The 14,728-nt window shown below is 44.4% G+C and overlaps 1 protein-coding gene across 7 annotated transcripts in view; it reads right to left on the bottom strand.

Moving 5' to 3' along the window:
- LOC147797696 (transcriptional regulator Erg-like) overlaps positions 1-14,728 on the bottom strand; it is a 68,114-nt gene that overhangs the window by 19,465 nt on the left and 33,921 nt on the right. For 3 of the 7 annotated variants that reach the window (XM_087142854.1, XM_087142859.1, XM_087142853.1), the window contains exon 2: positions 3,349-3,877. In XM_087142854.1, coding sequence (XP_086998980.1) covers positions 3,349-3,877 — 529 coding nt within the window. The other 4 variants (XM_087142858.1, XM_087142856.1, XM_087142857.1 and 1 more) reach the window with 4 other exon arrangements.

Raw genomic sequence — 14,728 nt, 5'->3', positions numbered from 1 at the left:
ATCTGAGTGTCACCGTGAAAACATTAATGAGCCCAAATCAGAGACTCAGTCATTTTTCAGCATTGCAAACGCAGAACAAAGTTGAAAATCACAAGGAATATAGCTTCCTTTTTCGGTAGAAATTTAATGTTTAATTGAGTCCTGACAGATAAACAAATTCAACTGTAAACAAAAATAAAGGTAGTAATTACTGCATATTTAAACAAATATTTTTAGTCGCTTGGAACTCGCCTGGATACATGTTTATTTTCACTTCTGTAGGTTCATTTTGTTTGGAGACAAATGAATTCAATTTCCTTGCATGTAATAACGCAATGAATGGAATGACTTAGGCGGTTTTTCAAATTGATTAAAACCCAAAGTTTGTTTCATTGAAAATACCACCTTTTGGCTTTTGTCTTATTGTTTCAAGCCTGTAATGTTTCGTCTCAAATTGAATAATTCGGAATGTCGACAGGCTTACAGATAACACAAACACGAAACGTTGCAGGATAGATGGGAGTAATGCTTTGAAGGTTGTAAAGTAACAGGAAATTAGTTGTGTACATGTACGACTGTTTTGAGGCCGACGGGATATGAGGTAAAAGCAAGGAGCAACGCCATCATCTGAAAATGAAGATGGCAGATAGACCATGAAGCTTGTAAGGATGACCATTAAGAATAAATACAACAAAAACTTAGATGCGCTGTGTCTAATTAGATTCACAGGTGTCATTCAAGGTTAAAACGTACGGATGTGATTTCTATAAAAAAAAAAAAAATATCGTAAGATGGCAGTGACTAGCCGCGTCGCTGGTTTGAGGGATGATATTGCATTTCAAGGGCTAATCACTGTTTTGGCTTGACTGAACCATAAGCAATCCTTTTAAATGTTAGTTTGTTTTTCTCTTCTCGCCCCCCCCCCCACACCACGATTCTATCGCAATGTATATTTAGCGAGCGCTGGGAAAAATCCACAGAGTTATGAACTGCCGAATCCATCGACGAGAGAGAGAGAGAGAGGCAAACACGACCCTCGGCGCGATGCCGAAGTGCGAAGGGCAGGTGGTCCCAGTGATTAACTTCGGTACCGGGACGAGGGCTTCATTGATCGGTGGCCAGGACTGGCGACGGTGCGCTGGCTACCCGGGCATTTTTTTCCTGCCCGTGCGGCGCGGAGGACAGGTGATGGACGGCGTGTTATACAAAGCGTCTTCTGCGGCCGTGCGCCTGTGCCCATAATGAGATTCTTGGCGGTGTGTTTTCCATGATGTCCGATATGAGATGAAAATTTCGCGAGTTGTGGAAAGGCGAAAGCGTCTCATGGAAAGCTTGCAAACCTCAAGCAATACGGATAAGGTGGACACGGGGATTTTTTGCACTGAACGGGCCGTGTACAGCTTTTTAGAAAGCTGTTTTTTTGGCATCTTTTTAACCTTCAAAATGTATCATACACGTTTATGCTGCATTATTGAGTAAACTGACCTGGAAATGGACTGAAATTCAAAAGAGGCGACACACGGAGTCAAAGGTTACAGTGCCCACATTCACCTTTGGGTACACCTGTCGTAAAATGACGGTGCTTCAGTTACGCACTGCTTGGTAACGCGAGCAGTTCCCTTCACCACTTTACATTATGATGCTTTTTGCTTTCTTGTTTTTGTTTTGTTTTGTTTTGTTTTTTTGGTTCATCGTTTTTCTGTGCGTTTTCCCCAGTTACTCGTGTTAACTTGTTTCTCTGTTAGACTTCTAAATCGTACACCATATTTGTCGAGCCCATTTTTTTCTTACCTTAATGTTAAGTACTCTGCATCCTTCGTGGGTAAAAAAAAATGTTTGTAATGCACAGATGGACCGCGAAGACTTGATGGCCCTGTATTCCTAAATTTATCTGGTAGGAACAGTGAGCACGCTGGTCGAGAAATGTGCATGGATTGAGCCTGTACACCGGGGTCTGTATTCTCGCAGGGCTAAAACTTTACGACGCATCCAAACCATGACTAACATTACTTCTCAATTCGCAAGGAATTTGCCCAAGGGTGCAAACGCGGTCATTTGTCGTGTGTGATGTCCTTATCCCTCAACTTGTTGCAAGAGTAGTAGGCATTATGCCAGGACATCCAATAGCACATGACATGGCACCAAAACGTGACCCCTTGACTGGCAATGAAAATACGATATAACAAAACGTCTTATGAAAATGCAAGTGTTTACGGAAGGGGTTTTGTCCTTCCTGATTTTTTTACGCTAGAAAGAAGGCGCTTAGGGTTTAAGCACATTATTTTCCAAACCCTTTTTAGGAACAAATTTTAACATTTCACGCACGACGTGTTCAGACATTTACATTGAAATGCTTAAGGAGATGTGTTTAAGTGCTAAGCGTATTTCACTGAGCTAAACGTGTACCATGAAAAAGCGTTTAGTATTTGAACATATTCCTGAACGCATTTCAATAAGCTTTTCGTGGGTTAAACGTGTAAAAAGGTGGACACAAAAAGTGGTTAAACACTTTTTTAACTGGGGAGACGTAAAATATTATTAAATTATTAAAATAGGAAAAAAAATCGACAAAGGACTGGAGTAAAAAATTCTCTGGTGCGTCATTGCTTTATAAAATGTGAAAAAAAAACTCCTGAAAAAGTCTTGAGGAATCTTTCAAGCGGGCCCGGAATGAAGTGCTGGTTTGTTCATGCTGGCAATGACACAAACGTTTGACAAGGATTTTGCCAAGGATGTGGAGAGCCCAATCGACTTTGGGCAATATCGACTGGCTTTCACTTGGAGAGTGATAAAGCATGCAAGCGTATTGGTGGCTGGGTAGATTTTTCACGTGACGGGACATGAAGGGCAAAGGCATTTCAAGAAGGGTACCATGTCCGTGGAGGCGCGTGATTTTCAAATCTGGGTATTTCTATGGCGATTTCACGTACGCAAGAATGTTGAGAGATTTCCAAGGCGGGCGCGTTTCCGCGCACATCCATGTACAAATTGAACGCTGACTGTCAAATATCACTGACCGAAATTCCTCTAAAGCAACGTGTACATAACTAATTATGAAAAAAAATGGATCACTTTTTTTTCAGAGAAATACGCATTGAAACTAAAATACAAGTAAAAATTAAATGCTCACAAGTAAGAAAAAAATTAATATACTCACAAGCACAAAATATTCCTGTGTATAGGTTTCTCTTGGGGGTCTTTTGTCTCGTTTTCCCTTTTACTGGGGGAGGGGGGGTGTTTTGGCTCCTTTTTCGTATCCTTTCTAAACTTAACTACACTGTGGTGTGAGCCAACGTGGGTCAACTGGGGAGTCCACGTCATCGTGCCTTTGATACAAATAAATAAAAAACACGAAAAAGCTGCACTTACCAGCAGGCACGATAACCCGCTTCTCGTTGGTCGTGACGTTAGGCGGAGGTGACCGGGCACGGTCCGATTCCGATCCGGGGTATGGCGGGCATGGGTATGGCGGTGCTGCCTGGGTGGCCTCGGTCATCGTCCCGTGGGGCTGCCTCTTGGTCACGCTGCAGTCCAGCGGGGACTCGGCTTCCACCACCCGGCCGCCGATGCTGCCGGCCTCGTGGCCGTGGCTTCCGTGGTCCGGCTCCTGCTTCATCCTGATCTCCTGTTGCCTGCACTGAACCCACTGTTGCTGTTGCGGCTGCGGCTGCTGCTGCTGTTGCTGCTGTTGGGGGCTGGGCAAGGTATTGCTGTGGTCGACCACCGGCGAGGACTGCGGGGATAACTTGGGTTTCGGGACGGCGCTCTGGAGGGCCGTGGTGTGGTGATGGGGGCTAACGGCGGAGGAGACGGCCGATGTCTTGGGTACCTCCTGGTGGTGGTGCTGGTAAGTGCCTTCGAACATGGACTGGTCTTCCGAGACTACGGACAGCGCTTCCTGGAACGACAAGAGGAAGTACACCATATTGAGTGGCTACAGCAATAGGGGTTGCATGTATGGTATTAGACAAGGAAAATAGCCACTTTGAGAAAGATCCTGCTGGGATCGAAACCGTCAGCCTATTAACTTTCCATTTGTATTAAAGGTAAGTAGTTCGCAATAGTTTTGGTATGTCCGAAAACCTCGTTTGCAGCGAAAACGTCGTTTGGTGTTTATTGCCTCTGGCTATGAACAGACTGTTTAGCACGATAAGATTCAGTCAAACAAAAGTGAAACCTCAGATTCAAAAGTCCAAAAGTTTTCGAGGAGGACGCGCATGCTATCGGAAAACAACAGAGCACCCTAAACTAATGCAGTTCCCCTTTCTAGGAAAGAAAATACGGTTCCGAAACAACAGGAATCAAGACGTCGAGTTTAAAGTTTGGATTTTGGGCTTAAGTACCGGTAGATCAGAGCACTTGTTGGAAATTGCACAAAGTGCTTTTTTCGCAGGCAAGGCATCGTATTTAATGTTGGAAAGGGGATGAACAGGTTTCAGAAGGGTAGTCCACAATATACCAAGTAACCACAGACACATCGATTTCTACACTTTATTCAGAAGCTCAATAAAGCCAGCTATTATTGCACTTTTTCTTTATCCACCAAAAGCAAATTCAAGCTCTCCAAAGATGCTCGAACATCCATTTCAGAAAGTAGTGCTTGTTCAGTTTATTCACCTCACCACTGCGAAGGGCCATCGATTGCACTTCACGTATGCTTTAGTGGAAATATTTATGGAATATGAAATAAACGATCTAACGTCGATACAATGCAAGTTCTAGCTGGGAAGGTCCCCCAAATTGTGTTATCGGAAGTAGCGACATGTAAGCGCGTGGCCCGACTCCGTTACCCGGATTACAGAGAGGATATAGTTTATTTCGGAAGTACAAGGTGACGATGACACGTGCTGGGCCCAGATAAGGATCTGAGGGGAGCTATTTGGCCTGCGGTCCGGGGTAGATAAGGTCAAGACGATCGGCATCCCCATGGGGGGTGGGGGCATGGCCGGCACGCGCTGGCGGCTTGGCACGCGAGTGCTTGGTTGTAAGCTCTACTGGGCTTGGGGGACGGATGCCGGCTAGGTTTCAAAGTTTTGGATTCGAGTTCGCGTGGGAGAGGGGCTTCAGGGGTCACTGCAAAACCCAGCTCGAAGTCCAGGGGAAAATGCAAACTTGAGTCCGAAGCGCTAATGTCATAATAGCGACTTCAGAATGGGGGACCTCGATCACAGTTTGAAGTAAGGTATGAGACGGAGAGACCTCCCCCCCTGTGTTGGTCATTGTCTCATTGTAGTCTGAGGAATTCTTTTCAGACATGGGGGGGGGTGTTAGGTGACAACAGTGCAGAGTGTGTATAGCGATTGGTTTAGACATGTTGGGGGTACCCCTCGGTCTCACTTCTTGCTGGATATAATCACAGCGTACGGTGATTGTAGGCCTCGTTATGGGTAGTCAGGATGCATTTAAGAATATGATGCAAGATTATACCCAGCAAGAAATGAGACCGAGGGGTACCCCCCCAACATGTCCAATCCCTACACACATTCCAGACTGTTGTTACTTAACACACACCCCCCCCAAGATGTCTGAAAGGAATTCCCCAGATTCCAGCGAGACAATGACCAACACAAAGCGGGGGGGGGGGGGTTCTCTCCGTCTCATACCTTGCTGCATATGTGCAAGATACGGGGCGGAGAGAACCCCTCCCCTGCCTTTGGGTTGGTCATTGTTTGATCGGAATCTCAGGAATTCTTTACAGACTTCTAGCGTGTGATGTGTCAGGTAACAATAGTCTAGAGTGTGCAGAGGGATTGGACACGGGGGAGGGACCCATCGGCCCATATCGTGCACGGTATCACTGCAAGGGATTCGTGCTCGCTGTAAAATGTAAATGAATTAATGAATGAATCATTTATTTCAATGCTGTCATTCTTTACAATAAGCAAACGTGATTCACATTACGTAAGTACTGAGTACATGGCCATTGACTTGAGCAACATTACATAATGTATCATTTTACATTTGATAAATTAGATGACAATTTTTAGGTTTAAAGTTAAGAGAATCAGTTGCAAAACCTCTTACCAACATTCACTCTCAGAACAGATACTAAATACGAGAATCTCCAGTACTCTCCTAACCAGTACATGCATGCAATGCACACGTAGCTTGAACTGGGCACGTGCAAGGCCTCACAATAATAAACAAATCTTTCGTTATAACAGATAGGCACGATGCTGACGCACGCACGCATTGGACCCCTGTTTTGTGGAAGATTTGTGTCGCCCACTTCTGTTAAGGAACAACTGACAGAACGCATGCTGGTTGTTCCCCACCTGGGGGGGGGCACCGCGAGTGTATCGCTAATTCGTACATGGATGAGTCTGTCCTTGAACATAACCAACCACCTGAACTGTAACTCGAAAACGGGAACCCCACTTATCACCGTGCATCAATTACGGTGTGTCATCATCCCGCGTGAACTGTCACGGAGTATGAACATTCACCTCAGTAATGTACCTGTTCAAACAGGTACCTGTCACTGCACGGTAACAAACCGGCTTTGTTATTCCACACGTTCACACGTACCACCGGCCAGTATTCTGACACTGACTACACAATCCTGTATTGCATGCAATTCTTTCCTCCTTGCCAAGCTGCGGTTTCAAGTGAAAGTTTTTCACCTTTCTTTTTTTAAATCCACGTGCAGTTACTATAAACATGGAAAAAATAGCAACATTTATAATGAGCATAACTTGCCTGTCTTGCACGGTAAGAGAAGAATCCAATGATTACACGTGATCTGCCCCCGGCAATCTTTTTCTCCGCTGTGAATGCATTGTTTCGTCAAATGCGGGTCAAATGCTTCATGCGTTTAGACATCATTTCCATCCATGAAGCCGCAAAGATGGTTGCCCTTTCAGTTTTTGTTTCCGCGTTAGGACCGCAATGAGACATTGAAAGTAAAACCGTGTGCTGATGCACCGATAGGATATTGAACGTGATCGGTGGTGTGCAAAACAAAATACGAAATCCCGCGCACAATACTGCGCGACTCATCCTTATCGTAGTCCACACATTCTAGGCATGAGTCACAACAAGGCGTTGTCATTTCGACTGCCACCCCCTCTTCTCCTTTCTGCCCCCTAGGAATCCCAAAGAGTGCGTTGTGGAGACTAGACCCCCAGATCTTCCCCAGTCTTCAAATAAACTCAGTCCTCATATGCATTGTTTCTGGCACCGTTTGACAGGTCAACCATTGCAAGAGATAAGTCACGAGCGCACTTGGTGACCTTGTGACACTCCAAGGTATGCTGGAATCAGTCAGTAACTGTTGTGGTTATTTTTTCCCCTCTCCTTTTCACCAGGAATTGTAATTTCCAAGGTACTTAAAATGAACCCGTTCTTACCGACTAAAATATGTGCTGTAATCAGAGTGTTTCATTGATTTGGAAGATATGATGAATTCATTAATTGGAAATCATGGAACTGGCATGTTGGAGGCGGACTTTCCCCAAGACTTCTCAATAATTGAGCACTTCATGTAAAATATTGAAATTGTACATGTTAATGGTTCTATGTTTGTCATTGTTCTATGTGTGCCATCGTAGCGAGCATTAAATGACATCATCCAAAGTTACGCGTGCTCCATTTTGCATAATCAGGGGTGTTATCATTTACAACCTCAAAAAAAAATCACCGTTTTGACTTTCATGAATCACTGGTCCGCTTCTTAAATTAATCAGTAAAGTGACATAATATTATATACATTTTGCCCTGATGAATACATCAAGGAATGAAGAGGCAACCTCCTCACCGCTAGATGACGTGCGCGTACATGTACTTGCACTGTCAGAGGCGTTACGTACACAAAAGGCACTGGACGAGCGGCAGGTGAAAAAAACAGCCTCGAGACGGGCTGCTCTTTCTCTCTCTCTCCTCGCAGTTTGTTTTGGCGGGAATCGAATTGCGAGCAGCCGATTGTCGTCTGCTGGCTGCGCGCGGTCTCCGTCGGTCCAATCGTCCCTCCGTGCCCTTGCACGTGTTAGATTATTCTAAGATGAATGCATGGTTAGCATAGAGAAGTGATAATAGCCACGGGCGATCGATACGTAGCGCCAACCATTTGGACACCCAACCCAAATCATTTACAGGCATACTATGCCATACTAAAGCATACTATCGAATATGCTATTCGATACGGGGCTGAAAATGTATTCTCCGCAAAGTCCACAACGTCACCCTCTACTTGAAGGTTTACAAATTGAATATTTTAAACGTGGAGTGAGTTATAGGATGTAACGATGACCAACGTGATCACATCCAGTAAAAGAACACAAGAGTAAAGCAGAGACATTCGTCCAAACTGCTTCAGCATGAACAGGCACGAACAAACAAACGAACGAACGGAAAGTGATGGATGGAGTAACTATTTGACAAACACTGATGTTTGATATAGCGGATGCTATATGGACGAAAGATACACTTACTTCCAAGGGTACAAAGATTGGGCATTGTCTGTGTTTTGTCATACATAGAGACCAACTATAGAACCTAATGACCGGCAGAGGCATTATGGGTGTACTGCGCTAATTCAAGCTCCATTGAAACAGTGCAAAATCAACAGAGTTCGGAGCCCTATTGTGGGCAACCGAGGCCCCCGAGGCCTCTAAAACAAAAAAAAAACAATGTGTTGTTTGTGTTGGGTCCTTCAGATTTTGTTCGATTTTCAAATTTTAGTAGATTAACAAACCCAAGTTTTAATTATCCACCAGAAACAAACTCACTCCCCATGTGAACGTTTCTAAAGTCTTCTCGGCAGCCATTTTTTAATGACACCCCTCGCTTTTCTCAGGCTCTTCTGACGATTTTTTTCAATCACATTTTTGTCTGCGCTCCCCCCAGATGGGAGCCCTCGAATCTAGAGAGTTGATCTGGGCCATACTTACACATTTCCACAATTACTTGGCCCACACAGCCTCCTCTTTTCGAAAGAAACTGTAGGGGTACTTCTTAAGAGCCTGAGCAGAACTTTACGAAGCTGGTGCAGGTGCCACATAGCCCTCTGGGTATAACTTGCCACTCCAAAGTACATACTTTACGTGCGCAAGTGTAACAATCATGGTACAAGCAGAAACGTTTACCGGTGCTATCGCTCTGATACATTTTCATCTGGAGAGCATTCAAGGATATCATCATCATCATTCATCCCAAAGGAATCATCCAATCACAGCCTCTTGTGGAGACCTGTGTCGGGGACGTCAGCACTTGTAACACTGTCAAAAGTACACCTAGTGCAAACTGAAGAATACTTTTCCGTTAAACTCGGGTCAATAAATTTCCAGATTAAAACTGTCGACAAGACACAGAAAAACACCCTGATTAAGTCAATTATGGAGCACTGACGAACGAACATGGATCCATGCCAATTTTCTCTCCGTCGGGCGACAACACAGATATAAAAAACGGACTGATAGCCCCCTTCCTGTCTGGAGACGATTCACGATCTTTACTGGTCTGGATCATAAAGCTTTGGGGTCTTATCACATCCATCTCTGACGACACAAGGAACAGAAGAGTGGAAAACTCACAACTGAATCGGGAACACAGATTTCTCTTGAATTACCCACGGCAGAATGGAGTCGCAGCATTGTCAGGAATAATGGCAGTTGTCTCTGCCACGGGTGTGGTTTTTCCCGAGGGGGTGAAGATGTCAATTAGTCTTACTTTCTTTTGTTTTAATGCCAGCTTCTAACAAAAGGGGATTAGTAAAAGTTAATCAGAATACCAAATTTGTTACTGTCCTTTTTTAAACCGACTTTTTAAGTTGCTTGAATTTTACAAACAAACGTTAGGGGCCACTCAAAATTTTCACTGTTTTCAAATTTGGGTTTTTTTTTCCAAAATTTATTTGACCCACCCACCCAATCCCAATTTTGATTAAAAACATTGTTCATTCAGTACATTGTACATGCATTTGATATAAATTCAAATACATGTAAAAATCTATACGTAACACAGTATGACAAGATGATGGCTGGAATTGCAATCAAATGTGCAGGTGGAAGATACGTGTTCCATTTTTAATTATTAACTTTTACTCTGTCCAGAAATTCCGAAGATTTGCCGGTATCTCTTATGGTCTGTCCATGGTAGCAGCCATGTTGGTTTTTACGACCGCGATCGATCGTGCACACAACAGCATGCCGTGTCCAATCCGTTTGGAAATGGACCTCCCGAGCTACGGCTAAGCCTACAGTCAACCGCGTCTTCACGCACATGCATATGTTGGCCTACATCTATCGGAACGGAGACGTAGACCTAGCTCTAGCCAACAGATTTGGATGCAGTTTGCTACTGTTTGGTTAGTCTTTGATTACAGGCAATGAACATTTCACCTTTATTAGCCACTGGTGTTCAATGTTCACTGGTGTTCAATGTGCACCGGTAGGTTTATAAACACGCCTGGTACCCTGCTACATTTGTGGGGCCTATTGATCACCGCTACAAGCGCCTATCCAAGTTTAAGAGTAAAACCACCTCCTTCCATGTTTTACACGTACATAATTATGTACAGGCAAGGTCAACCTGTCTGTATATGGAAACGAAAGTGGAATAGATTGCTTTTTTGAAAAATGATGACATTGTGCGCACACTAGATGTATTTCAGGCAAGTCAGTTGATTTTAATGTAAAAAAAGTGAATTTCGATTTTCAATTTATATCCTTGACCCACCCACCCACTATTTCGAGAAAAAGTCGACATTTAAAAAACATTGAGAATTTTGAGTGGCCCCTTAACAGAACATTTTACGAAATGTGCCTGTACAAGGTTATCGAAGTAAAGCCATTTGAAAAAAAATCCAAACATTGGTCTTTCCACCTAACTTCATTTGGATGATGGAAAGACACCCAGGCAGCTGTGAGCTGTTTTGAAGTTATTCTTATGTTCTATTTCAGGAGGCATACTCTCATCAATATGACAAGACGATCAGGCAGTGAGGACTCTCACATAAAATACTACCAACCTTACAGCTGGTTCATACTACATGTACAGGCGAATGTCAAAGCAAGGTGAATTTGACATCACAACAGATTTGCAGCGAATTTCGCAAGAACTGAAGCGTGTCCAATTTCGCGACTTCGCGGTCCGAACATTAATTTTTGAACCGACGTCAGACATCCACGTTTATGTTCACTTTCCTGCAGGGTATCAACCGGCCTTTGGGATCGCTTTGGTCTTGTTTTGAATTTCCCACAAAATGCAAAAAATGTTTCGATTTTGCTTCCCCCCATTTGAATACTGCTGTAGCAAACCCCAAATGCTAACCTATTGACGAGCCTTGTAATTTGATACGCGGGTCCAACAGGGCAAACGACACGGTTTTCAATTGTTACAGAGCATTCGCTCTTTGTCAGAGACTCAATTCTCGTGCAATACGCATTCAACTTCAGATCCTGCTGAACGTCAAGAGAAAGAGCACGCGGCGTACCCAATCCCACGTCCCCCAGGAAAGGGCTATCGGAAGCGCCAGATTACGAATGTTCCCACGTGAGAACGAGCGTTGCGTGTTGTTGTGTTGCAGACCCCAATTGGGCACATTCGGCCTGTCGGAAATCGGACTGCTGTGTGGGCGTTCTCAGCGTCAAAGTCTAGACGAATATTGGACGTGGCACTTCCAGACGCTTCTTGTGAAGCCTGTCTCTATTTTTGGGCATTTGAAAGAGAGAGAGAAAGAAACAGCGAGGAGGGGCGGAAAATGGCAGCTTGACACTTATGATCGGTTCCTGTTTGTCTATTTGTACTCGGAAAGGAACAAATTTGAACGGATCGGCCGCTTCATTGGCTGTGACAGAAACAACTGAGCGAAATTATTTTTGTGAAGAACTATGGTCAGCGGAAAGACATAAATACCTCTTAACTGTTACGGCGAAGCGGTGCCTTCTGATTACCATTGGAGAATGTTCAGTTGAGCTGTCCTGTGCATTTGTGACCCTTCCCTTCAAGGGATGGGGGCGGGACCAGCAACATTTCCTCAGTGGTACCTCAATTACACATGATAAAATGAGTCTTTGCAACGGCTGCATTTGCTTATCCGAGCCATGTCCTCTTTGCATGATCCCATTTATAGGAATAAAATATGACGCACAACGTTCACTCAGCCTTCTTGATGGCTACACATCGTGGGAAATCATTTAGGAACAGAAAGTCTCCACAATATTCTGTCACGGTGGTACTCCTTTCCAACTGAGTTTTTCTTCAGACCGCATCTGAAGTCAGTCTGTCCACCTCTTCCAGATAATTATTTGCAAACATTCAAAGTTCACTCTTGTCAATAGGAACTCAATCCATGATAAAATAGAGGGAAGACTGTTGAATCCAGCAGGAGGATCGATCTGATTTTACTTGACCCTTCGATCAAATCTAGAGTAGGCTGTTCTCTATAAAATCGTCTGATCCATAATTGCCGTAGAAGAAGAAAACAATCTATCTCTAGTGCAATTCGACAACCAGACTTAGGCTGCATCCGAATCTCTTGTCTAGAGCTAGGTCTAGGTCTTCGCTCCAATGGAAATGCGTGGAGACGCGTAGACAATAGACGTAGCCGTAGCTCTGGAAGCCCGTTTCGGACACGGCCTTCGAAGCCATTACTGCGGAAGCATAACACTCGTGGACAGGTGGTACATGTCTTTTTGACCAATAGGGTGTCGTGATTTGCCAAATGCACGCGCGCGTCAAGCTGAAGAATGTGCGCGTGAGTGTAGTGTCGCCGTAGTTATGGTGTCGAATCGGAACAGTCTTTTGCCAAGTAACGTTACTATTTGAAACAGAGGAGGCAGTGTGGGCACGCACAATATTCCTACGCGGAGTACAGCAATCGTCCATTGTTTAACACTTCTCATGCTCTAGGCCTATCCTAACACGAAGGATTTAACATTGCGTTTGAGTCAAATCCTACTATCTGGTATATTTGTTAGACAAAAATAAAACAGGACAGAGAACCTCAAATACACCCAAACAAACCAATCTCTTGCAGACTTTGTTTCGATCGAGATAACTTAAGACTCCCCTTCTAATGTATCTAATGCTCGGTTAACAACCTCATTCAAAGTGTTCAGCCTATGTATCACAGCAATGATATTGGAGAAAACGAAGTGACTGAAAGACGTTACCCTGAATCGTGATAGTGTTTGTACAAGTAGGATTAAATCTTTACGCCTATCTCAACAAAACTTTTCGGGGTCTGCGAATTCCTCTATCACAATAAGTGCGGTGTCCAAAAACAAAACAGACCAGTTGTCTCAAACTACAGAATATGTCCTCACTAAAATGGCCAGTTATTGCTTTTGTCTTACCCAGTTTAGTCAGATGTCACACATGAACGAAGAAGTAATCCATTTTAGTGTACAAATTTACTACTTCAGACTTACCCTCCAAATACCTTAGAGTCCTTCAAAAAGGGTTCAGTACGTGATGGACTGGATCAACAAGTAATTCCCAGTTCAGCCGTCTATAATCGATAAACGGTCCTTCGTTTAATCGATTTACGCTGGTAACTGTTCACCTTTACTCACCGTCAACCCGAGGGCCAAGGGTTGGTTTTCAAGTCGGCAGTGACTCACGTTTCGCGAGTCGCAAAATACTACTGAAGACGTGACGTCGGTGATGACGCGTTCTCGGCAAAGGTCTCAGAGGAACCGGCAATCGGACCTTGTACAAGCAAGGGGACTGTCAAGATACGATCGGTGCGGCTGAACCGCTCAGCAATCATGCAAGTCTTGAGCGGAATATGTATCAGCACCCCCTTTGGAAAGAGAGACAGAGAGGGTCGAGGTGATTGGGCCAGAATTCTAATTGATAAGCCGTCTTCAGTGATTTTCAAAAGCCTTGCTTTTCACTCTGTGCAGAGAAGGTGCAACGCAGACAGTCTCTACTGTCGGCTGTGCGAGCAGAAGACCATTTCAGAATGTGCTGAAAACTCATGTGACTTAGGACAAATGTGTGCGACTAACCTTGGCAAGGGTGTATAAAGTTGCTTGAAGTCAGCCTCTACTGTAAGCAGTCGGGGTTTGCTTCATCAGCCGGGGGCTCAGCTTCCCAAATGCAAGGAAATGGACGGGCCCTTATCGCGGCGAGCCAGGGGGGAGTTGGGACAGGAAGCAATCAGGGAAGCGGTGGGGCAGGTCCTGGGGGACCGGCGCAGAAGCCGTGACCGGTCATTTCTATGAGCTAAATCTAGACCGGGAAGTTAGGGGGACGGGGAGTTGAGGTGGGCTTGGGGCTATCCCCCCTTAAACATTTTGGAAGGAAAGGTGAACGTTATAATCCACCCTAAAACGATGGTTCCGGGTGCAACCCGTCGCGATCGGGCTATCTTCATTTTGTCGATGTTGTTGTGGCACAGATAAGGACACAGCAAAGTGAAAGTGACGTGAAGGTTACGAAGCCAGTATGCGCATACCCCACTCGTATTCCTCATCCTTCGAATGGAACCACAGCACTGTCGTCTTTTTTTTTTTTTAAAGGGAGAGGAGCATTCTGTGCCGCTCAGACTTAACATAATTGACTCTACGTACTGTCGCTTTCGATACTCAAATCACCATTTATTTCTCTTTTAAATTGTAATCGTGTTGGGAGGGGAAAGACGAAGTAAGTTTAATCTTGTTGTAAAACCTTTATGGTATGTTATCACAGCTTTGTTGCTTCTTAAAACTCGGATCCTTCTTACAGCTGAATGCCTTATCATGACACACAAATGCCTGAAGTAAAATCAGACTGGCGAACAGCCAAGGTTGATTCAACCCTTGCA

The sequence above is a fragment of the Acanthaster planci genome, linkage group LG10 (assembly GCF_054643075.1).
Source record: "Acanthaster planci isolate LZ-2023a linkage group LG10, COTS_SCS, whole genome shotgun sequence".
Lineage (NCBI taxonomy): Eukaryota > Metazoa > Echinodermata > Asteroidea > Valvatida > Acanthasteridae > Acanthaster > Acanthaster planci.
Note: the sequence above shows the minus strand (reverse complement) of the source record. Positions and strands in the feature narration are given on the sequence as shown.